General features: G+C 37.2%; 3 protein-coding genes across 8 annotated transcripts in view; 1 reads left to right on the top strand and 2 right to left on the bottom strand.

Annotated features, from left to right (window-relative positions):
* LOC131771725 (uncharacterized) overlaps nucleotides 1-10,496 on the bottom strand; it is a 34,332-nt gene extending 23,836 nt beyond the window's left edge. Inside the window, exons 1-4 of one of the 6 annotated variants that reach the window (XM_059087570.2) lie at nucleotides 10,444-10,491; nucleotides 7,423-7,715; nucleotides 6,996-7,151; nucleotides 6,438-6,604 (exon numbers count right to left, since the gene is read on the bottom strand). In XM_059087570.2, coding sequence (XP_058943553.2) covers nucleotides 6,438-6,604; nucleotides 6,996-7,088 — 260 coding nt within the window. In that variant the 5' untranslated portion in view covers nucleotides 7,089-7,151; nucleotides 7,423-7,715; nucleotides 10,444-10,491. Of the gene's footprint in view, nucleotides 1-2,740; nucleotides 2,878-6,437; nucleotides 6,605-6,916; nucleotides 6,933-6,995; nucleotides 7,716-10,443 lie in introns of those variants that run through there. The other 5 variants (XM_066169979.1, XM_066169978.1, XM_059087571.2 and 2 more) reach the window with 5 other exon arrangements.
* A 2,368-nt stretch (nucleotides 10,497-12,864) lies between these two features.
* LOC131771727 (uncharacterized) lies at nucleotides 12,865-16,536 on the bottom strand. The gene is made up of 3 exons (XM_059087579.2): nucleotides 15,840-16,536; nucleotides 14,716-14,997; nucleotides 12,865-13,809 (listed from the first exon to the last, which is right to left on the bottom strand). Exons 1-3 carry the CDS (start codon nucleotides 16,155-16,157, stop codon nucleotides 13,525-13,527), a joined length of 885 nt encoding a protein of 294 aa, XP_058943562.2. The 5' UTR covers nucleotides 16,158-16,536; the 3' UTR covers nucleotides 12,865-13,524.
* Nucleotides 16,537-16,587: 51 nt separating this feature from the next.
* Nucleotides 16,588-20,520, top strand: LOC131771729 (uncharacterized). The gene is made up of 3 exons (XM_059087580.2): nucleotides 16,588-16,838; nucleotides 17,423-17,710; nucleotides 19,677-20,520. Exons 1-3 carry the CDS (start codon nucleotides 16,743-16,745, stop codon nucleotides 19,932-19,934), a joined length of 642 nt encoding a protein of 213 aa, XP_058943563.2. The 5' UTR covers nucleotides 16,588-16,742; the 3' UTR covers nucleotides 19,935-20,520.
* Nucleotides 20,521-23,066: the final 2,546 nt, after the last annotated feature.

Below are 23,066 nucleotides of genomic sequence, written 5' to 3'. Positions count from 1 at the left end.
CCTTTCTCTGTAGTAACAGAATCATGACAGATACTCCTTTCAATCGCCAAACAAGCGTCAAAGTAGGTTATTATGATCAAAGTTAGGTATCCAAAAAAAAACAATGAGTTATATATTTTGAAGACTCAAACGAAGCCTTAGATTTCAAATTTACATCATCTTCACATCATGAAGAACAAAACTGCTTAAATTTCGTATCTAAAAGCTCGACTTTCAAACTTTCAACATGAGCTGGTAAGAAAGACCCTTGTCTCTAATAATTCTTCTGTTATAATTTTAAATACATCTAGCACAAAATGAAACAGAAAAAATTTAAATAACTACATTAATTTCTAGTTAAAAATATTTATTTCATTTTTTTTCCTATGAATATGTTGCAAAAATATTAAACAGATGAGTTATGGTTGTACTCACTATTTCTTTGAGGTCACTTGGGAAGGTCTCTCAAACTAAGTGACCTAGACGACTTTTAAAATATTTATCTTGTCATCTCAAGTTTTCGTTAAGAAACGCCGACAAAAAGCACTTCAAAAACTCATTTAATCATTTCAACAAACAATCGAACAGCGATTTGTCACGTAACAAGATTGGCCACAATTGTTTGAAAGAGCTGGGTAACTCTCATTTAGTACGGTTTCCAGGTCAGACGGTTTAAAAAAGCTTATTTTATGGATCAGTTAAAATTTTTCTATGTTTTAAGGAACCCCCGAAGTATTTTTTTTAATAAATTGGAGTTTTAAAGCGTCGTGGAATTCCTATAGAAAGTGCAAATAGAATGACATCACTTAAACGACATGGCGACAAGGAGTCGGCCAGCATTTGTATTGCTTTTCTAGAAAAGCTTCTCGAAAACAACCATTTTTCAAACGCACCGAAGCTACAATGCAAACAGTAAAGCAATTGTTCAAGACATCACTGATTTATGAAGAAAACTTTGAAGGGGGTAAAAGAAATACTAGGGTGCATGAATGGTAAAAGAATCCGTAAGCTACGCAAACAACTAGTTAAAAAACAAAATTGAATATGCAAAAAGCGTCTGTTTTAATGGCATAAATGTCACTTTTCATTGCCCTTGCGCAAATATTAATAGACGCTGAATAGAACCGTGGGATCAAATGTAAGCCCTCGAATAGGCCAGCTCATTGCCGATACATGTAAACGAAATAACACCTCCTTCCAAAACACCTTTGAATAGATATGAATCATTCGGGAAACTGGAAGGAATACCTAAGAAATTTGCAGCCTCGGAGTTGACAGTTAAAACCGACAGCCAATTTGTGGCCGCTTTTGTTTGAGAGAAACGGATACATCTATCGCTTTGTATATGGAATAACAAACAATTGTTGCATAGCTCTCGAGTGTAGTAAAAACACCACTCGAACAATGTTTGAACACGATTTACCACATGGACCGTATAACTAAGTTGCTTAACACCAGATTTTTGGTTTTTGAAGAAAAGCCATGCTCTGGGTACCATAAAAAGTTTTCGTTGAGCAGAGGATCTGATTGAGCGTCGGCTTTCCTTCCTTTTAAATCGGTGAATTCATAAGCTTCTGCTTTCGTTGACAGTTTAATTTACAATTTTGTTAATATCATCAAGTTTTCACTTAGTAAGACTCAAATGACTTAATGAGCTATTGGATACTTATAAACCAGCACCTAATAACTTTAAGTAGCTATGTCAGGCGAACCCAGAATCACGGGAATAACAAGTTCGTTTTTAGATATAAAGTGTGCAACTATTGTTAAATTTTCAAAATATCTCCCAAATTAGGAAATTTGTAAAAGCGACGTACTAACTCAGTTTGTACATCGCCTAGTCAATTGAAAATTCTACTCGTGATTAATGACACGCTGGCATTTTGGGAAAATCAGGGGATTTTTAATATGATTTTAGCTTCACTTTTGCCGGATAGATCTGATCAGCCACTCGTCAGCTCATTCTAGTAGTTTTCCGGAAGGCTTTGAAACGTCATGATCTTTGTAATATCACGGAGGACAGAAGTTTTTCTGCTAAACTGTTTTGGTTTATCTGTGCTGAAATCTTCTTGCATTATGAATAATCGATTGTGACTTGGAATACTATAGTATCTCTAGATATATAAGCCTGAAAAACGATTCTAGGAAATAAGCGAAGCTCGTGAGTGTCAGTCAAGAACCGTATAAGTCATGGATCATCTTCACTGCTTACTGAATGGTAAAGATCCTTAAAACACAATGACTATTTGCAGTCAGACTCCTGCGAGCAACGCGCTTTACCACATGCAGTTTTATCTTGAACAAAAGCATTCCTACAAGAACAATATGTGGCCGGGTGTAAACATTTAGTACCCAATAATACAAACATAGTGCAGCCATTGTAAATACGTCACGGAGTTATACATATATTTTTTCTTGGTATTTATACGACTATTTGAGTGGTTACGATGCAATTCATTTGTGTCTTCATAGAGCTGATATGTCTGGAAACATTTGGCTTTACTGCTGAGATAAAACTACAACTATACGACCCCATGATGTGTAGTTGCCGCGAATCCATGTAATGGTTTTGACCTTTGGGTTTGAACGACTGAACAAACATAACATTTAGAAAGGAGAAGATAAATCCACAGTTAGTGATCAACTTGCACTTCCGATCAAACCCTGACATCTTAAACAAGTCTCTTTAACATGACATTCTAACGGCTATGGTGCTTGGTCTGGTAATGGAACATGGTTTGGTTCGGGGCGCAAAACAAACCTTAATAACTGCAGTATCCAAGCTGTGCAGCCACCTTCGATATTATAAGGAAACGCCGAATCCATGTTACCAAGCATTTAGAATGGATTGCAGTCTTGAACCATTTGCACACGTCTATGCACTAAGCGGCTCAGCGTTGAGGTGACAAGTGGTTCCTTTGATGTCGTGAGGCCGGTCTAGGAACTTTATTTCATGAGCTGCACGAGCCCACAGATTTTATTCAAGACATTGCTAATCGCTATGACGTAGAGCTTAAAACTAACCTTGACTTGAAAAAGTGTTAGCACTGTCACTAGTGTGACTTGCGTCCAGTCCTCTGACGGTTTCAAATACCAAAACAACAATCAATTTTAGAGGAATTAGTAGATTTTGTCAAAGACGAGAATCAAGAGAATGTATATTTCTATTCTCTTGCGAGAACTCAAAAGGGAAAGAAAAATAACAAAGAAATTAAACAGAAAGACGACAAACTATTAATTACAGCACCGTTTGCCCATTTTAGTGTCCTAAACTGATTTTTTTCAAGTTCATGACTTTACAATCGGTGTTTTGCAACCCCCATACCCAATAAATTTAGTTCCCCTCTGGTATTTTTCGACGCTAGTAAAGCCCTAATATTCCTACACCTATCATTCTTTTGGGTTTTAAAATCTTAGGAAACGAAAAAACAGAAATGAAATATCGCTCATCTAAAGTTCTCCTGCTAGCTGTTGAGGGTTTTGGTTGTTGTTTTTGTTATTGATGCCGTTATCGTGACCACCAACCGTTACCAAAGAACCTATTCAGGAATGACGTATTTTTAACGATCAGGATCAAATTAGGCCTTATTCTTTTAAATACGCGTTCTAACATTTCTAGGGTTCGTGAACTGCTTTTCTGGTGTAAGCATTCCATAATAGAGTAACGCTTTGCGGGATTGATGCCGGAAGCTCTCCATGTTGGAAAAAATATACCATGAGAATTACCTCATTCAGAGGCTCTCCCTCAGTTTTACGAGTGTAATTAAATTTCTTAGCATGGTGTTAAGTGCATTGTCTTAAGACAAACAAATACATCTTGTTTTTGTATAGCATCCGCCTTAAGTGGTGAAATTTCCATGTCAACACACCAAACATAACTCACCGCGAACTCGAGATCTCGGCGGTGTTGATCGTAAGTGAGAGAAGGCACAGGCAGATCACGAGAAATTGAGTCTTTTCTTATGATCACGTTAAATAGAAGAACTCACTTGTCAAGGTGTGAATAAGACAAGAAAGGGTGGAACAAGCAAAAGAAAAAAATGGTGTTTCACGATGCAGAGGAGTTGCAAATGGTAAACTCGAATATTTCAGGATTAAGCTTTTAAAGAATGCACAAAGCGTGGCGTTGGCCCTGAGTTAACATGAGGTTTATAGCCTCGGGCGAGAAACGGCCCAACGCAGGTTTGATGAAAGTATTCAGGTCGTTTAGGGCTTTAACAATAAACAAATGTGGTCGTATGCTTAATTAAATAAATCTACGATATCTGTCCAACCAATGATTCCATATTTATTTTTAGAACCAATACGCCTTTCAGAACTTTCCGTGACCAAGATTCTTCAGGTCTTAATTTTTTACTCTTCTTTATCTCCAATTCGGCCCATATTGTTGGTACATGAAAACAACTCTCGGCGTTTTTTTTCTTTTTTAACAAGTCCATCTTTGTTGTAAGAAAACATGTCGTGTCCGCCTTAATTTGCCTCGTTTTAAAAGCGCAAGTCTTGGGGTTCAATCTTTCAAGGGAAAATTAGATCATTCGCATACAAAATCACCAGTAAGGCCTCAAAAATTGAGCTATTCGCCATATCTCTACTTAATGGCCGATGAAAAATAATTTATAGATGTCTTTTGTTTTGCTAGCAAAGAATTTTAACAATAACTAGATGTCAAACAGGCGTATTAGTCTTTGTCTAGTCGCCTTACAGTCCCTGCTTATATCTTCTTTATGGCTTTCTTTTGTTGTTTTTATTATTCCTCCTCTTTAAATAATGACATCCATTAGCTGCTAGTTTGTTCCCAAGAAAAAAGATTTTGGTATGTGAAAGGAGAAAAAAATTGTTTTTAAAGACTGATGCCTCAACAAAATTAATTGGAGAATGCGATATTGGTTGTTTGAAATGATAACAAACCCCATGATCTTATATTCAGTAGTCAATCACTTCTATCTCTTCAGTTTGTTTGATTCACTGTTTTTCAAGTATCGTGACATATCACTCACGCTCATGTTTCTACCAGTCTTACGTCGTAGATCTATCTGCATGTGATGACCAGTCCCGTATTGGGACTGAGTGATACCTTGAGACATAATCTTAGTTATTCTTTGAAATTAGCGCTTATGTCATGATGTAGAGGTACTGGTTAAAGAAGAGTCTAATAATGAGTTTGCTTCGCGTGGTTCGATCGCACTCTTCGCCTTAAGAGAGACACACCGTTCTCAAGTAGCAGCGGAGTCACTTGACCATCTCAACCCAAAACCGCCTCGTCCGAAAAAAAACAGATCACGCTGAACTGGAGGCGTTTAATGCCTTCTGGGTTATGTCAAGAAGGAAGAAAATAACTTTTTTAAAGGTATTCTTAAAATTCAATACTAGGAGGCAGTTAGCCTTGAATAAATATTTTCCCAAGAATATTGCTATGATCTCTTTAACTTCAACATCTTTTCCCTTTAGTCCTTTTCATCTCTCACGACATAGTTCAGCTTGCAATATGGCGTAGGCACGTAAATAAATTTTTTGAAACCAAATAAATCACAGCTTTTGTTTAAGAAACGAGCTAACTGGTTTTTCTAATATGATTTATGGACAACCTAAAATAGACTAGTGTGACATCGACAACCACTCAGACTAACATGAATACGTGTTAACAGCTAAGTCCTCGTTTCGGTCAAATTTTCGAGGTGATAATAATCCATTGTTTACTGAAGGAAAGGGCTCTTTACTAATGAGGCAAACAGCCCGTTTGCAATTACCGCCATAACATCATGCCAAACAATTAGATGCTTTGTTAAGAAAATGCACGCTATTAGAAATAAGATATTAAAGAATCAATACAAAGTGGAAAGTATTTTTTAAAACAAGAAAATTCTGATGTCCAGGTGTTTACAACCGTTTGAGTCATTCACCGAGGTGACTCTTAATTTCCCGTGAGGTGAAACTTCGATAAAAACGAAGAAATTTAAACGAAGTGAAAAGCTCCTATTGCCATTCATTTTAGCTTCATTACTCTCACACTAATTGTAAAGCAAAATGCCTTTTAGGAGTAAACAAATACTACCATGGAAAAAAAAAAAAGGTTTTTCGATATCACAAAAGGTTATGTTCCCTCCTGCAGGCAACTACAAAAAAACTTGAAACGTAACTTCTCAAAGTAATTACTCAATGCTGCAGTTTCAGTACGTTCTCAGCATGATATCTACGATATCTAGGAATCACTCTAAGGTTTGAAAGCTAATATCAAACTGTGAGAGATGGGTGTTATTTTTGACTCCTCTAGTTACCTAAGTATATTATATTCTCGTCAAAACATTCCACTCGAATTGATTGCAGGTTATATTCTCGCTTAGTTATCGCATTAATAGAAGTATCGAAACAATGTTGGCCTCTTCATTCGTGCCTGATGGCTATAAAAAAGAATAACGAAGGTCACAGTAATTAGGAATAAGCTGGGCAGGGGTGAATACCTTTTATTCCACGCTATTTCGACTTCATCGACTGTTTCTCTGTTCCACTCCTCCAGATCCATAAAGTTTTCCCAGTATTCCTTCTCCTCCCTGAGGGATTTTAAGTTTCTCTGTAGGTTTTGGGTATCTTGCACAGCTTCTTGAGAACAATCCAAGATCTTCGCGATCTGCATACCACGACAAAAAGGAAAATAGCGTCGAAGTACAATGTCATGAAATACAAGTGACGTTTAGGCTTTTCAAGCAATTACTGAAGTTTTGGCATTAGATGAGGCAGAGAATGGTAACGGTGTTGACACACTATGCTCTAGTTCGAGAAGTAATCGAATGTGCTTTCAAATAAAACTTCCCGGTTTTAAAAGTGTGAAGGACATTGAAATTGAAATTTCAAATACGACTTCTTGTGCAGATGGCGCCGGATGAGATTGTGTACATCGACCCGAGTAATTGGCTAAATACACTGACTCGGACAAACTCACCTGCAAAACATCAGTTCGAACTTACCATACTCAAAATAGAAAACACATTAAGAAAGGGCTACAGCTCTGCATATAATACCTTTTCCAAAACTGATAACGAGAAACCGCTGACAGGATGCCCAACAGAGCGTTCAGGTATGACAGTCCACGACGTTAACGTATTGTTTTCCATTTTCGGCCCAATCCAACAGATAATTTTCCCGTTTTACTTTATACGATAGCCAGGCTGTACTGTCTTCCTCAGAATAAAAATGATCAACTTGTTAGTTGTCCCTCTAACGTTTTTCGTTAATTGGAGACATCAGGACATACACCAAAGCAGCAGGAATTTGGTCAAGTGAAAATATTAAATAGGTTCCCTGGTACAGTCTTAGCAGAAGTTCATTTCCTGTCTACATACCAACAGCCTTATAACTAATGACATTCAACCATGGGCATCAGATGCCTCAAATCTTTTCTCTACAACAGTTTAAGAATTACCAAACTATGCCGATGACATTAATCACGTCGTCTAAACTCCATGTCGGCCAAAGAACATTTACGTCGTCACGATTCTTGTTGTCTCGTCTACAACGACAAACAATATTGACCAGAGCAAGACAGGATATTGGACACCCGGAGGTCGGTTCATAATCCTTTTACAAACCAATCCCATTACATCATAAGTGACGCAATTCCTCGTAGGTCGTCAAGGTTTTTTCCTAAAGAGGACTGAAATTTGGAAATGCTTCTGGATGTGGAGGTTAAGAAAGCAGAGTCGTGGAAGATCCAACTTACGTGATGGAAGCCGGCTCAGTTACTGAAAGAGACGTGTAAGGCTAAGCACACATTAGGTTGTTAATAGGCCCATAGAGAGAAAATTCAATAGGACCTATTGTGCTTTAGATCCCTGAATGTACCTGGAATAATAATGTCTTTGCTTGGCGGCAATAAAATCACGGCGGACTTCAAAAGGACTTGTTTGCTTTAGAGAAAACAATGATCCGGATACGATAATTAGCCAAACCATTTGGCCATATTAGAACTTATTCTTCGACATCACCTCGGCAAACCTATTTTACTCCTCTAAGAGGTAATTGTGTCTTCGATCTTTTACTTTTGAGCTTTACCCGATGTTCGCTTCACCTTAGCGGGTTTTGGATCACCTTCTTCTTCAAAATCCATCTTAGGTTAACTAGGAAAAACTTATGATTAGAATTTTTCTACGCTTTTCCTTCTCGGCTTTTGTCTAAGTATTGTTTGGAGAAATTTCCTGACAGCTTTTTACGGTTACAAAGAAAACACAAGTAAGGTGGCTTAAACTATTTGCATTTGAATTATTTTCGAAGAAAACAATAATCCGACCTCCAACTATGTCATGTATTTCACTCTCTCAGAGACCAATTTTTTGTTAATTATGATTCCCCAGTCAACATCTTATAATGATGTGTATTTAAGTTGATCCTAGCTTCACACATGTCCTTTACAGGAACGTTTGGCTTAAATCGTTTTCTACGTACCGCAAAGGTGCACGGTATGCTCCTCAAAGATGGAAATTTTGTGGCTCAATTAATTTTTATATTGGTAATTTTTATTTTTACATTTTCTTTTCCTAAGGCAAGCATAGTCAAACGTGTTTCGCACGTGTCCACTCGAGTAAGGTAGCACTAAACAAAATTTAGATTTAAATTAAAAAAAAAAACAGATAAATAAATAAAAAATGTTGCAGGAAAAAAACTCATGCGGTTATTTCTTGTCTAGGACTATAAAAAGGAATCCATTCATGTGTCCAACAGCTCGTTCCGTTACACTGCTTTATGTCATGCTTAGCATCTCATGCCCAGCATCGTTGCTAACTTTGTGAACAAGAATCGTGGTTCCTGACTGCCGTGGAACATTAGAAGTCTCACCAGTTTACAAAGAGTATTTTCCGGCTCCTTTTTTTTCAACTCAATGTTTCCTGAATGGAGGTCCAATTGTTAAAAAAAATCTTTGCAAATATTCAGAAAATGTCGGCATCTAAAGTGGATTTCCTGTGCGAATATACTGGAAAAGAGTTCTGATCATAACTTGGACTGGATGCAAACATGCGAGCCAATATTTCGGCAGATGATGTCCTTGGCTCCATTGATCCAATATTTTGAGTAAACTTTGCCTTCTTATGATAATTATTTTATTGTTGAACCTTTTGAAATTAAACGCGGTCTTCGTTAAGAGTGGCTTGGCGACCAGCAAGTTTTTGTGGGAGGTGGGGTGAGGGATGGAAGAAAATGCCTGTCACCCACTCCTCTCTTTTCGTTCTTAACGCTCGCCATGAAGTTCGCCCTTTTGAGTTAAGATTTTTTTTCGTTTTTGTAACAAATGTGTCGCCAATAATCTGAGCAGGCTGTACGCGTTTGGTCGGAATCTATAGAGATTTTTGATGGAACTAACGCGTTTTGATCGAAGGCCATTATTTACAGTATTTAGATTCAGACGTAAAGGTCTTTTCGGCAAACTGCTAGCAAAGTGTCTTCGTCTTGACGCCATTTTAAGTTTTAGATTCCGTTGAAATCAATAGTTCCATCGAAAACAACTACCCTTTATAGTAAACTGGGTTGTTGCCTGTAGCAGCAAAATATTGTGCAAGGAGCAGGGCGGGCTTCATAATATGACATTTTCTCTGCCGAGGTATACAAATTTTCTTTTGTCCGCAATCACCACAAACCTTGATGCGTTCTATTAAGCTTTGACTAAAATGATAAAACTCAGTTGGTTTATACTAACATCGAAAACGTGTCACGAAAATCTTAAATGTAAGACAACAATAAAAATATCTATTTATTTATTCATTTATTTATTTAGTTAGTTAGTTAGTTAGTTATTGGTCAATGAGAATATTATTGGTTACAATGAGAATACACAATTTATCCTCTCAACCAGAAAAGTTTTGGATATCTTTAATCCTTTTGGCGGAAAACCGACGAGCTATTGTTCAAAATAATATTGATGTTCAGCTGATTGATTGAGCCACTATAGGGCAGATAATGGAAAAAACAGCGGATCGGAATCAATATTGGGCCTCATTACGTAATGCATAGCCTCAATAGAGCGAGCAAATCGGTGAAATTATAAAGATTAATTTTAAATCAATATGACGTTTTACAGAAAACGGCAAACCGCGCGAGAGAAGGTGGCGAATGGTAAAATCTAGGACTCGCGAGATACCTCATGTTTAAAATATGAGACTGACAATAAGGAAGAGCTAGTTGCCATCGAGACTAAAGACTCCTCGCAATGGCTGATGAGATGTCGAGATCGATAACTATCATAATTTTGCAAGAACCGTGATATTCAAGATACAATTCACCAATGTCGAAAAGCGGAGTAAATTCTTCCTCAATTTTCCCATATTCCTCAGATTGCTCTACAGGAGTAGAAAACTATTGGGAAATTAGCTCTTTCATAGGAAATACAAATATTTTAACCCCAGTCTGGCATTTAATGCCATCGTTTTTGCCTTTTGTCATTTTTCGCAAACACTTAATCTCTCCTATGTCATATCTTACCTCTTGACTCGTTGGTGGACGTAATATTGTTCGTGTTGTACGCGCCATTCATTGAAAGAGTACAGTAAGCTCTGATGTAAACGAAAGCCTAGAAGTAAGAAATAACTATTATAATCAACAGTCCAACGTATTTAAGCCATCAAAGGACATAACATGGATATCTACACTTCTAATCGAGACATGCGTTCGCCACTATAGTGATGGCGCCTAAGGGCGAACTGCAATTTGTTCCTTTCAGAAGTGGGCGAAAATTCAAATTCATGTTTTCTTTCTTCAAGATAATTTGAATATGCACTGTTTTCGTGTTGTTATTTTAAACATAAGATACATCAAGCAATTAGCCGTTCCGATCTTTCCAAACAAATTTTAAAAAGATAATATTTTCCCAGCCATTTAGAAGACATTAAAGATTCTATGAAGGAACGCGTTTCAATTACGTATCTAAACTGAAAGAGGCCAAGGAGATCGCTTAAAATCAGCTAAGTTCTACTTTCCAACAGGATGTAGGAAATTAACGAAGATAGGAATTACGAAGTGTAAAAGGAATAGAAAAAAAAACTTAAATTAAAAGCAAATTCACAGTTTCAAAGGTTAATTCTGAAAAAATTTGCTAGTAGATGACTATTTTGAACCGTGCTGGCATAGAAGTAAGATATTACAATCTCTTGCTAGAAGAATTTCGTTGTAACCTTTATCTAGAATTCCAATTCCCAGATCTAAAGTCACTCTTCTTTTTATTTTTTGTTTTTCTTTTTTTTCTTCGACTTCGAGTGAATTACTCTCTTTATTGCGGTTTAAACCAAGACATAGGAAAATAAACAGTCAGGTGTTGTTAAGACTCAAGGAAAGATTGCATAATCAGCGAAATATTTGATAAACAAAAAATGATCAAAATATGATATGAGTTATGCTGCCCTCGAACTAAGTTTTCTTAATCAAAGCCGTTGAATCAGTTCATGTCATAATCAGACGAGCTGAACAAGCATTTACGGAGGTAGTTAAAAAAAATCGAAAATATCATAAATTACTGTTGGAGTCCGCCTCGATGCTCTGTCTTGATTCAATTTTTTCCCTTATAATCCAAGAATTTAAGACACTTCACTCACGAACACAAGGAAATGCTTGCAAATACAGATGTGCTGTGTAATTGTCACACTGGCTCTTTCTCTCCTTTCGACGAACGCACGGCTATATTACGCTCTAATGGTAGGAATACGTCATTCTTGGTAAATTCTCCGTCGAAATCATAGGCACCAGAGAAAATTTCTGTGTAGTTACCGTTTAAATTTTTATAAACCACTCTGAAAAAACCTTACCTTGATTTACGGAATTTCCGACTAAATCGTCCTTATAATAGCCTAATTCAAAATACAAATCCCGCGAAATCAAGCGGTCACAAATCACAGAATCGATCAACCTCTGTATGATAGCCTGAGTTGAATGGCTCATTTCGAAAGCGAAAAAAATTAGGCGAAAAAAATTTTATTCTTGGTTAAATAAAACTTACCCTTTACGTCATCAGTATTACCGGGCGTCTCATTCATTATTCCTATTATTTTATACTAATTGAAGTTTGTTTTCTAACGATTACAAATCACGAAAGGAGAGCAGACGAAATATTTTACTAAATGAACGAGAAAATGCTACATTGAACATACTGTCTGCATGTAATATTCCAAGAGAATATGACTGTTCACGATGATTTTTTTCCTCAACACGGTGTATCACTGACTAAATATACACATTTATGAATTGCGATAGCTTTGATATGACGTTAAATGTGCTAATTGACTATCATTGGAAGTCACTGTAAGGTTCATGTAAAAATTTGAACCTAACTGTTTATATAAAACAATCTTATCATTAACAAGGTTGCCAGATGTTCTTAGAATGACTGAGATGCTACCAACGCCCTGATTGGTTAAAAAACCTTATCGTTAATCGCACTAAACCCATAGAAAATTAAGAGAAATTAAGTTTATTTTAAAATAGCAAATCGGTTCGTGATTTATAAACTTTTCGAGCGTCCTCCTAACATCGGTAAACCTATAGAAAGTGCTTAAATATATGATATTTTTTTGGGCACAACTTTCAATGGAGAGTTTAAAAAAAAAGAAAAAAAAACTCCAACATCGCCGAGTTGGTCAATTATGTTCTACGCTTCGCGAGCAGAGTGAATTTTGAAATGCAATTGAGACAGGAGAGTCATGTCTAGACGATCCCACACGTTTGCAGCTGATAACAAAGTTCGTATGTTCAGCATATGTTCATTCCTTTTGTTTGACGGATTTCAGTGTATTTCACAATTCATCCCTGCATTTTCATGAAAGAAAACATGTTTGTGCGTTCATGACCCAAGTTTGACTACATAGTTCTTGATTTGGGGAAATAATTGAGTAAAATCATTTTAATTTAGGGAAATAAAAAATTTCTTTTAATCAGCTGTAAATTGTTAACTTACATTTTCTGAGCCCATCCTCAGACACTTGTTTACGAAATTGAAGCAAGAACCAAACAAAAAAAAAAAGAAAAAAAAGAAATAAATAAAAAAGACGAAGAACCCCCTAGTTCCTTCACACAAAGTTGTGTGATGCCCACAAAACACGTAAAAGCTGATGTGGGCTCTTTACAGTTGATAACTGTGCTCTTTGTGCATGTCTTCGACTTTAACATTCTCTTGCTGACTCTAATTTATTCACGTTCGATATATGCTAACAAGGTCAGGCAGTCTTCCGTCAAGGTTTCTTGGAGCACTCAGTATTTATATTTCAGGGGTAAATTAATTTTGCGAGGATTTATGAGAGTCAAATCGGCCACCGAACATAGGGGAAAAAAGACAGGGTCACTTTCACGAAAAAGTGATTAGTCTGATGAAAAAAAAACCAAATCTAATTCATCTACGATTTAATTTTATCTCCGATTTAAGGATTCCAGGAAAAATAAACAAATGAAGGTACGTTGTTCGTTTCTCTCAACGCTAGTCCAAAATAGTTATGGCAAAATCAGGAGGTACAAAGTGTCAGTAAGCTATGATTTATCAGAGCTAAATGCAAAGTTCTTCCATTCAAGAACTAGGTGACTTCACATGTCGTCTGGCCTTTTCCATTTATCTTTCAAACTAAATCGACAACATCGATATTTATATCTGATTTTCTTAGCAGCTGTGGACTTCTTCTGCAAATAAAATCGGAGCAAAAGCTCGTCTTCATTGCATTTCACGTACTGCTTGGAGAGTTCTCTGATCGTACCACTTCCCACGTCTTTCCATTCAGTGTATGTGTCACGGCAGATCGCGTTATTATCCAGCACGCGCTTGTGAATGTCACTCATAACGGTGTTTTCTTTCTTAAGTTCTTCCAAGAGTCCCTGATGGCAAATGGAAACAAAATGGAAATTTCAGCAGCGAATATAGACCAAGAATTAAAATTTTAGTCTGAAGCGTCACGTATCTCCCTGTCAGAACCCCCAAGGGGGCACATTGTAAGTACTGGTACGAAATCTCCCGAGTGGTACACTGTAAGCAATAGGAAAACGATAATGGGTGGGCATCTTTTTTGTTTAAACTAAGTACGTTATAGGTTTGAATTATGCCATCTTAAAGTCGCCTAAAATTCAAAATCTTTCATTTAATTCATTCATCTATTTATTCAGTTCTTCATTTTGCCTGATAGGAAGTAGTAATGATTTCCCAAGGAATGAGGTGGTATTCGAGAAAGAACAATGGTAGTGCAGGCAGTCTCGTATGCATCATTTTTCTCCACAGAAAATTCCCCCCAGTCTTTGCAGCTATGTACACATATGCCCTTAAACTTGCATACGTGGCCACTTTTAATAATATTTTACAATATTGGCTTTCCATCCTTGTTCCATCTCGGGTTTTATTTTCCTTTAGAACGACTCAGTCATAATTATCAATACCTGAAAGACTTCCACCAATAAGAGACGAAAATTAAAGAAGAAGTTTTGAAATGTTTGGATTTCCTACAAGCTCGAGGTTAATTTTCAGACTTAAGGATAAATTACATTTCAAATATATTTTTTTACGTATAGCTGTTTCTACAAAGTATCTTAACACTTTGATATATAAACAAACAAATTAGTTTTTTTTAAATCACAATCTTTATGGCTTTAAAAAAAAAATCTGTTTTACGCAGAAATTTATAATGAAGGCTTGACCTGGCGTACTAGAAGCGATATTCCCGACACGCATTACAAGCTTACAGAACTTTGAACTTGAACTGTCACCTAGGCTAAATGATACCTGTCACTCACCCGTTGTCGCTCCTCCTGATGATCTGCTTCCTTCACCAGGTTGTCAAGTGATGCGAGCTGTAGATTCTGTTTGCCTTTTTCAGTATCAGCTATAATATTTCCCTCCAGGTCTTCCTTCTCGTAGTCGTCCCCTTTTCTTTTCATATAAAACTTGATAAAGTTGATCCGACTTTTTTGTTTCTTCATGCTTGCCAGTTGCTGTGCGATTTTTCTCTGCAAACCGGCCATTTTCGTTTCGTACATTTTAAGACCAAGTATGATATCATCATCGCTGAGGGCTCTCTAGAAAGAGTGTGAGAGATCATCATCCGAAGGTAACAGTTATCTTCTAATGTTTTATTTTCACATGTTTTTTCCTAGACAGTGAAGGAGGGGGGCTGGGGGCTACTGGCTTTCTACTTCTCATCGACTGCGCATTAGATCATTATGTCATAATTCAGAGCGAGTGAAATATTTCCCTCTCTTATCTTCTAGTCTCTCTTTGCCTCTAAAAATAAAGGGGGAGAGGGTTGGTTGGAGACAGAGGAGAAGAGAACGCTATAACTGGGAAGTCAGGTCAACACCTAAAAATTTATTCTTATCAGGAGCCCATGATTATGATAATAAACTCCTGTTACTGCATATTGATACGCACATGTCCCCTTTTTTAATTTTGAATCCTCCCTCGAGATATTTACAAGTACAGCCTACTGAATCGCCTTCCCGAATTAAAAGGTAGCAGTGAGCCTCACTCCCTCGTGATGTACTCAGGCATGGCACGGCTCGATTGAGGGCCGATTCCCACCCCCCCCCCCTCCCCCCCTCCTTCACCCCACCAATAAATCCTTCTGTTACTCACGATTTACTTGACCATGCAAACTCAAATTTTAGTTGTTTAGTATCTGGAACAATTATCTCAACCCTTCTGGCCTAAAGAGAAAGCATGCGTTCCGTTATTTCTCGTGGTACTTTCCATCTACTCTTTGTCTCTAAAACAAACGTTGATATCTCGTGAATGACACAGCCGTTACGTGGAATTTTAAACCAGTATGACTGAGCCTTGAAACGAAGCACAAATTGTCAATTTCTAACGTGAATATGTCTTTATCACATCAGTAGAAGGTAATTTGGGTGCATAAATTTACCTTCAATCGATTTCTTTCCATTGGCTTCTCATGTCCGTCTGTAAAGACAAAATGGAACTGCATAGAAAGCAGGGCAAATATGACTGTACGTGACAACGCCATCTTCGAAAACATAACTGGCACACAAAGACCGGTTTGTTTTCTTGTAACTTGATCTTTCGGAGAGACAATGAGAAACGAACACTCTTGGTTCAGAGGACGCTGGATTCTTCTTGTTGGGGCAACCTCAAGAACGCGTATAACAACAGGATCCCAAGAAGACAAATATCCTTCAAATGCGGTCTTCGGTAGATGTAAGACTTCCCAGATTATTTTCATGTCTTTGTTAGCGGGCTGTTATTCCATGAATACGTTCAAGGAGCTACATACAGACCTTGAGAGCTCACTATATCAGTTATTTATTTATGTATAACAAGAATCATTAAATTTCGGGCCAAAAAATTTCTCAATGGACTACTCGAAAATTGATCAAGTGGTAAAACAGGGTCATGCAGATCCATCAAAGCACTCGCTGATCATCCCATCGTTTTTGCCACCCGTGTCATCTGTAACAAGTATCGACTTCGTATTTTTTGCTATTACACGTCCTGTCTCATCGGATTTCGTGACAGACGCCATTTCAAAATGACCAGGCTATTCAATATTGTAGCCCTAACTGACGATTCTCATGGAGACGAGAAGACCGTTTTCTCTCGAGGTTGATTCTCGAGTCAGGGACGAAAGTCGATGTATCATCATCATGAGCATCATTCCGGTCACGCCGAATGTCCAGTCCACCATTATCTTGTTACCGGCTGACTTAATCAACCCTCTTCTGTCATCAGCTGAGTCTGTCAAAGATAGGATTTCTCTCGACAAGGCGCACACAAACCGCTATTGTTGTTGTTGAAGACTTGACTGGCGATGATGACGAATTTCGCAGCTTTGTTGCTGTTTCTTCTACCCTTAAACATTTTTGAACACTCAGTTGGGATGCCGAGAGGAAAGCTACGATTGAAGGTAAGAGTGGATATCCGAGGAAAAGACGTCACTAGTGCAGCAACACGATTCTTTACGACAATAAACCTTTCATTGACTTTTAACAACATGGCACGGTTTTCGTAATACATAGAGGTATTCTAGAGAGGTATCAAGCAGTATCAGGAGTTAACTTTACAGATAAAACATGGGACAACAAGCGATGCCCTTTCCTATTTGTGGCTACACGGTCAATTTCCTTCACCTCCCCTGTTAGGTTAGCATGTCCCAAGCGTTCAGTTAGTAAAACGAAACGCGATGGTAAACAGCGCGATAGAAGCGGAGGAATGAAAAAAACGATGGAGGTTTGGGTCGGCTGGCTGACTGTAGCATTTTAAACTCTTTTTCGATTTTCGATTTTTTCGATTTATAATTAACTTTTAAAAGCGTCAGTTTTTGTGGTCAGACGAACACCAAAGTCATGGTTAGAAGCAGCTTGAGAGATATGGCCAAACGGAGTAAACCTTTACTCGGCATCATTGATTTCCCTTTCTCTCTCCTATTTTAATTTTACATTATTATTATTATTATTATTAAATATTTATCTGCTTTTTTTTTTTTTGCAGCGACAGGCCCCACAAAGTTCCGCCTTAGCAGCTTTGATGTCGTTCTCCGTCAAACTCTCCGACATGGAGCGGCAAATAACATCCTATGAAAAGACAATACAACGACAGAAAGCCGAGATCGACCAACTGACAGCCAAGCTTGACTCCAAAGCTGATCGAGTTCAATTCAAAAGTTTGCAGACTTTACTGGACAGCAAGATGGTGGCGCTTAAGGACGAGACTAACACGAAGGACTTGCTAATCGAGCGATACCGGAATAAACTCAGTCAGCTGGATTCTGAGGTTACGGTAAGAGGTCTGAAACCTTCATTTTTTTTTATCAAGGCGCAAGGCCGAAGATGGGGATTGGAGAAAAGAAGCGGGTGAAAAACTGTCATAATAAGCCCTACTTCTTAGTTAATCACCAAGTAACGAAGTAACTAGCTGAAACAAGTAGATAACCAATCAATAAACTGATTAATGGACTGACTGACGCTCTGACTGACATACAGATGGGTTGACTGGAAACTGACTTTCTGATTGATTAAATGGCTGGCTGACTGGTTGACTTGCTAATTTTCCGGACGACTCACTGATGGCTGACTGACTAACTGATTAACCAACGAACTCACTTACTCGCTGACTGGCTCGCTTACTGACTGAGTTACTTAAGCATTGTGTGCTCTTTTAAAGTTCAAAAAAATTTGCTAAAGCCATCCAACTGACTGTCTTACTCTTTGGTTGACTAATATAGTGATTGATAGACAGACTGACTGACTGGCCGGCTGTCCGACTTACAGACTGGTGTACTATTTGGCTAGTTGCCTGACCAACTGCCTAATTGAATGACTTTCATAGACTGACTTTCAGTTTGACCACAGGCCCACAACCGTACTATGTATGATTTTGGGGATTTAGAAGTCATAACCAGGAGTAATTAATATGCCGAATGAAAATGGATGATTTACATCTATCCGATTTTAGAGAAATGAGACTTAAGTCATAAGGGGAATTTGACATTGCATATTCTGCAGTAATGGGCATTGGCAATGCCTATTTGAAGAAATTTATATTTTCTTTGCCAATTTTAAGGCAGACAAATTATATATTAGTCACTTATGGAATTTTATAGCTCTCACTGGAAACTCAGCACTCTTAAGGAACATGACAATATTTCACCTGATCACTCCTTATATTCTTTTCCAATAAAATTAGGACAAAACTTTCAAAAACTTTATTGGTAATTTTACAGTTGTCAATAAGGGTTAGACACAAGTTGCATATAGCATAAGCTAGTTGAGGCAAGTTGCAAGGAGAGAACAAACGATTGATCATTTATACCAGTAGTAAGCTTCTGGTACTAATTACATTCTCTTGAATACCAGCTAGGCTCAGTAAATGTCACACCTATCCATTCTGTCAATAGTACCAACCATTCATAGTGGGGTCACATCACATCTCCCTAAACAGCAGAGAACATAAAAGCTAATTCCTATCATCAGTCTCAGTGAAGAAATAAAAATTGAAGGATCACGACATGTATTAACTGTGGAAGTGTTAGCCAAAATTCCCCTTCCTCCACTGGTATTCAATCACTCTTCAGTTCAACGAAGTCGATATTCCCTAAATATTGCATGATTTAGGGATAAACGTGTGCTGTGCACCGTTAACAGTGTTAAAATCATTGCAATTTTTTTTCGTTTTTTGTATTTTTATATTTATTTATATCATTTTTTTACAATACACAGGAACGCTCAAAATTCAATCTAAATTAATCGCGAAAAATGTATCATGCAATATCCAATAAATACACTTATTCAGCACAGTAGATATTCCTGCTTCTGACCTTAAAAGCCCCGAAATCACTTAAAGTACAGTTGGGCTGCCTGTGGCTTGACTTATTCAATCACTACTTCCTTAACTGACTGACTGATTGACTAGCTAACTAAATAAATAAAAAAAAAAACTGTAACGGTACCTCAACTTAAAATAAACCATGACCTATGGGGAAGGGGTTCATTCTGTAGTGGAACCAAAACTATGAAACAAATTTCAATTACATATCTAGAAAAATCGTCACAGGTAGCAATAATGAAAACGAAGCTTAACACTAACCTGTTTGAAGACAGATTTGATTTGTTATTTTTAAAACGCAAGTCTTTTAAATTGTCTTCATTTCTATGGTTCTATGGTTCTGCCATGGACAGCTACTGGACTGTAGCGCTCAACGACATCTTTTTTCAAACGATTTTAAAATTTTTCTATTATCAATTAGGACATAAGCAACCAATACATTAATCTTCGAGGCAAGACAACAGAAGTGCTGGACAGATTCGACGACCTTGGCTTTCACTGCACGACACAGAATACAGGCTGGGCTCCAAAAGCCAATGCAGCTATTGGAAACTTGGATCGGCAGTGGGTTCGATGTAACCCTAATGAATTCCTGCAGAGTTTTGTACTGACCCTGGCCAGCAATTACGAAGAGGACATGGTTCGATATAAGTATAGGTGCTGTAGTCTTAATATCTGAAAGGCGATCAGAGGAACATAGACCTTGAAAGTACATTCAATATTATCCCCACTTAACCCCTTCAATCCCAGGAATGATCAATAACTAATTTCTTCTTTCATTATCAAAACAATATCAAAGAGTCAAGTGATGAGGATAAAAATATATATCCACTAGAGTATTACCATTTAATCCAACACCAAATTCATAGGATTATTAATTATAGGAAATGTTTAGCAGACCACCAGGTAATTGCTTTAGAGATCTTGGGAATGAAAAGATTCTTTTCAGACACTCTATATGATTTAGTTTTTGATTTAAATGGTTTTCATTATTGATCTAAGAATTGCTTGAAAATCACACGGGAGTGGTTTGATTCACAACATAATGTGAGGACGATTCTTGGCAAAAAAAAAACATGGAGAATAGACGGCTGACATAGGGGAGAGGAAGGCTAAAAAACCAAGCTGCTTTTTAAAAATTCTAGTTGAAATTATTGTTGTTTCATCTACACATTTTTTAACTCATTTATTAGATATAATATTTAAGAATAGAATTTAGAAGAATATGAGGTATTAAAGTGAAGCAAAAAATTACTGTAAACACTGATTCTCGTTTTTTGCTCTTTCTTTTCTTTTTTATTCTCCTTTGGAAACGTTATATTAACCGTTTTGATTAAAAAAAAAGTAGATACAAAAGTAAACCTGCTGATATCAAAATAAAAGATCTCGCCTCGTGTTAAAAAATAAGACAAAAAGATGATAAAAATAATGAGAATATTATGTACATTATCATGTTCTAAAGGATCGTAGCAAATCGATGGATGTCACATATCACGCGTCACGCTCTTATTCTTCGGTCATGCGACTGGGATCTTCAACACTTGCGTTACTGGCAGTCTCCATAAAAGGTGTCACAGGTTCAGAGGGTGTCTTCGGGATCAACTGCTTTCTCAAGAATTCGACGTCTTGGCTTAAAATTTGTCTTTATATCTAATAATAATAATAATAATAATTGAATAATGAGAATAATAATAACAATAATAGGGACAACAAAACCATGAACACCAGCATCATCAGGTTACCTTTCCAAACGTAGAAAATATAACAACTGAAGCCTTATCTCTAACATAATTCAGTTTTACTAACAAATTTGTTAGTTGTTTTGTTGTTACTGTTGTTGTTGTTGTTGTCGTCCTTACTGGCCAGATCCAACCTAACTCGATCACTTTATCGACTCATAGACTGCGCATTCTCCCCACCTGAATCTATTTATTTATTTACTTAATCATTATTTATACACGGTAAAAAAATTCATCAGGTACAAAAAAATTCCAATACAATGATTAATATCCTAAGAACCTAAAAATCCTGATTCGAACATTATGTTAACTTACAACAATGTGTCACTTAAAAACCTGATTCCCATGAATGCTGTGTTTAAAAATTATGATAGAGAAGGCGTTTGAATTGGTTTAATGACCCAGACTCTAATGTTACAGTGTAAGCTATTCCAAAGGGCTGCGCCGCTGTAACTAAAACTATTTTCACGTAGTGAGTTCTTGGAAAGGGGACAACAATTTTGTTTACTGAGTCCCTCAGAGAATAGTTTGATTCATTTCCCTTTACAAATTTAGACGTAAGATATTTGGGAACCAGACTACAAAAAGACTTGAAAACCATTAAGGCGTTCTGAGTTTGACGTTGAGATTTCAAGTCTTTCCAGCTGAGTTTGTGAAGCAGGAAATTGACATCTACGTCATAGTTTGATGAACTTATTTCAAGTGCAGCACGGTTTTGTAGTTTTGTAGCTTGTCAGAAAAATTTTTGCCACAATTACCCCAGACAAGGCTGCAGTAATCAAAGTGAGATTGAACTAGTGAGTTGTATGTATTGAGTAGGGTGGATTGAGGCACAGATGGCTTAACTCGCTTTGTGGCTTCAATAGCGGAAGCGATCTTTTTACAAATTTTATCAATGTGGGAATGCCACGATAAATTTTCATCGATTTATGTTCCAAGGAATTTCACAATGGAAACTTGTTCAATTGGAACATCATCTATGGAAAGTTCGAGTGTATCAGATAGAGTACTTAATCCTTGCCTGGAGCCGATCAACATAAATTCAGTTTTTGTTGTGTTCGTTGTAGCGTTTACATGTAAATCGTATGTTGAACAGTATACTGATCATATCAGTTTTTTTTTTTATTCTTTTATTCTTAATAAAAATTACAATTTAAACCATAAAAACAACATTTTAAGATAACAAATCATGTGTTTTACAGAAATCCCTAAAAATCCAAAGAAAATGTTAACAAGTATTCGAATTTGATCACTTATGCTTCCTTTCTTCTCCTTTTTGCCACCTCTAGATCTCAACCGCAGACAATACCACCGCAGTTAAACATGCTGCAAAAAAGACTCCAGCGAAAATCGCACCGCTTGGAGAAGTCAGTGTGGCGGAGAAAAGGGCAGCACTTATTTTGTAAGTCATACGTCAATATTGTATTGTAATTAGTAAGTCAAAATGTTTTCAGCATCCTTTGCGTTTTAAGGCTCGAGTCGAGTTTCGAAACTTACTGGTCGTCCGGAACACAAGTTACAACAAGTGGGGAGGGGGGGGGGATATCGCAGCTGTATCATGCTTGATAACCTCGCTTAACTGTTAAACCATGCATGCATGAAAAGATGAAAAAGACTGTTAAGACTGAGAATGACAATCCTTATTATTCAAGTGAATAAAGGGGTAAGTTTCTAAAGAAACTGAGGTGCTGCGTCGGTGGGAGAGTATAGCAGGTAATTTAGTGTTAACAACTGGGTTGAAAACGTAAATTAGCCACCGTAAAGAGTAAAAAAGCTGACGTTTCGAGCGTTAGCCCTTTGAAATGAACTCCTGACTAAAAAGTTGCCTATGTTTTTGTCACGTTTGAATGAAATAAGTGGGGGTTGCGAAAAGATAGTGCCAGTCTCTGAATCGTTTTGGAGTAATTTAAAATTTTTAAGAATGATAGATTTAACTGCGTGGTTGTGAGGGTGAAATGTAAGAGTAAATGGAATGCGATCCGTGTTCTCCTTCTCGGCCGTTTGTAGTGCTGCCTGTCGATCGATTTGTTGAAACAGGATAGCCGCGTTTATCGAAAAACTGGCAAACGTGA

This window comes from Pocillopora verrucosa, chromosome 7, assembly GCF_036669915.1.
Source record: "Pocillopora verrucosa isolate sample1 chromosome 7, ASM3666991v2, whole genome shotgun sequence".
Lineage (NCBI taxonomy): Eukaryota > Metazoa > Cnidaria > Anthozoa > Scleractinia > Pocilloporidae > Pocillopora > Pocillopora verrucosa.
The sequence above is the reverse complement of the archived record's forward strand: the minus strand, read 5'-3'. Positions and strand labels throughout refer to the sequence as shown.

What these genes read in the sequence shown, in the direction of transcription:
- LOC131771729 (XM_059087580.2), top strand. Translation starts at nt 16,743, where the DNA reads ATGATGACGAATTTCGCAGCTTTGTTGCTGTTTCTTCTACCCTTAAAC. An exon ending in GAGGAAAGCTACGATTGAAG is followed by an intron (nt 16,839 to 17,422) that starts GTAAGAGTGGAT and finishes TTTTTTTTGCAG; the next exon opens with CGACAGGCCCCACAAAGTTC. An exon ending in AGCTGGATTCTGAGGTTACG is followed by an intron (nt 17,711 to 19,676) that starts GTAAGAGGTCTG and finishes ATTATCAATTAG; the next exon opens with GACATAAGCAACCAATACAT.
- LOC131771727 (XM_059087579.2), bottom strand. Translation starts at nt 16,157, where the DNA reads ATGAAAATAATCTGGGAAGTCTTACATCTACCGAAGACCGCATTTGAA. An exon ending in TGGAAAGAAATCGATTGAAG is followed by an intron (nt 14,998 to 15,839) that starts GTAAATTTATGC and finishes CACTCTTTCTAG; the next exon opens with AGAGCCCTCAGCGATGATGA. An exon ending in ATCAGGAGGAGCGACAACGG is followed by an intron (nt 13,810 to 14,715) that starts GTGAGTGACAGG and finishes ATTTGCCATCAG; the next exon opens with GGACTCTTGGAAGAACTTAA.